Source organism: Etheostoma spectabile, chromosome 4 (assembly GCF_008692095.1).
Source record: "Etheostoma spectabile isolate EspeVRDwgs_2016 chromosome 4, UIUC_Espe_1.0, whole genome shotgun sequence".
NCBI lineage: Eukaryota > Metazoa > Chordata > Actinopteri > Perciformes > Percidae > Etheostoma > Etheostoma spectabile.
In genome coordinates, this window is record NC_045736.1 from 555,511 (window position 1) to 556,756 (window position 1,246).

At 37.4% G+C, this 1,246-nt stretch overlaps 1 protein-coding gene across 1 annotated transcript in view; it reads right to left on the reverse strand.

Moving 5' to 3' along the window:
- The window catches only part of lrch1 (leucine-rich repeats and calponin homology (CH) domain containing 1), a gene marked incomplete in the record, with an annotated part of 222,442 nt that overhangs the window by 98,039 nt on the left and 123,157 nt on the right, over positions 1 to 1,246 (reverse strand). The window contains 1 exon segment of the mRNA XM_032512767.1: positions 769 to 805. Coding sequence (XP_032368658.1) covers positions 769 to 805 — 37 coding nt within the window.

Below are 1,246 nucleotides of genomic sequence, written 5' to 3' on the forward strand. Positions count from 1 at the left end.
TGTTAGGGAAATCTGTTTATATTTTGTACCGAGTTTCTTGATTACATTTGTTTTTTTACTGTATGTCGGCCGATATATTGGCATATCAGATTTTTAACTAATCAAATAGTCGTATCGGTTGGGCTCTAGTCCACAGCAGTGCATTTTTCATTTTATTTTAACTGTAACAAAAAGAATAGGCAACATTATTCCAGGCACACAAGTGGGGAAAAGTATTTTTGAGATGGCAGATCTCAAGATTTATTTATTTTTACTTTATTTTACTTTGTCTCAAGATGCAACCAAGATTTTGTAACGTGGCGCACGCTGATGGAGTAGCTCGTTGAATCCGATGTCCTCCATTATTCTATATGGCTGCAAGTTAGTAGCTATTATTTTCTGCTGCATGATAGCTTTGGCTAGTGGGCTATCTTTGGGACATTTTAGTTGATAAAAACCCAAATTTATGATATAGATACTTGTAGAAAATGGGTCAAATTTGACACAAGGACAACAGGTGGGTTAATGCACATAGATGTGCCATTTAGGATTAGGCTGTGCGTACAATCTTTTGACAACATCCGTTATATTGAAATTAATTTTATTTTAACTTAATTTTTTTGTTTTTACAACAAACTCAGTGAGTCTCTCCACAAGTGTCACCGCGATGACTGGAGTTCAATACAAAACATAAGTGCTGTTATTTACCATCACATTACAACAATAAGGTGTCAAATATTGTCATGTATGTTGATGTTTTAAGAAAAGTTAAGTTTGAACACACTGTACCTTCGGTGTGCTGACACCATCATCGCTGTCTTGCCCACTGAAGAGAGAGAGAGGGAGAGAAATAAAAACGGTTTAATGGAAATTCCACCGGATATCCGTCCCCGTCCTCTGTCTCTGTGCTGGAGCTCTAACCTGCGGCTGATTTCAGGTAACCATAGTCCTCAGATCTCTGCAGGGTAAATCCAGACAGCTGGCTAGACTATCTGTCCAATCAGAGTTTTCTGTTGACGACTAAAACTACTTCTGAACGTACACATGTTCCAACAAAACAAGTTCCTTCCTGAGACTATTTAGATAGATAGATAGATAGATAGATAGATAGATAATACGTTTTTCATCCCACAATGGGGAAATTCTCTTGTTGCAGGAGCAGCAGATTTTCCACAATAAAAACAAACCAACAAACAACAGTTAATGTGCAAAAAGTACTGGATGAATGTAAAGCAGTGGTTCCCAAACTTTTTCAGCTCAAGACCCA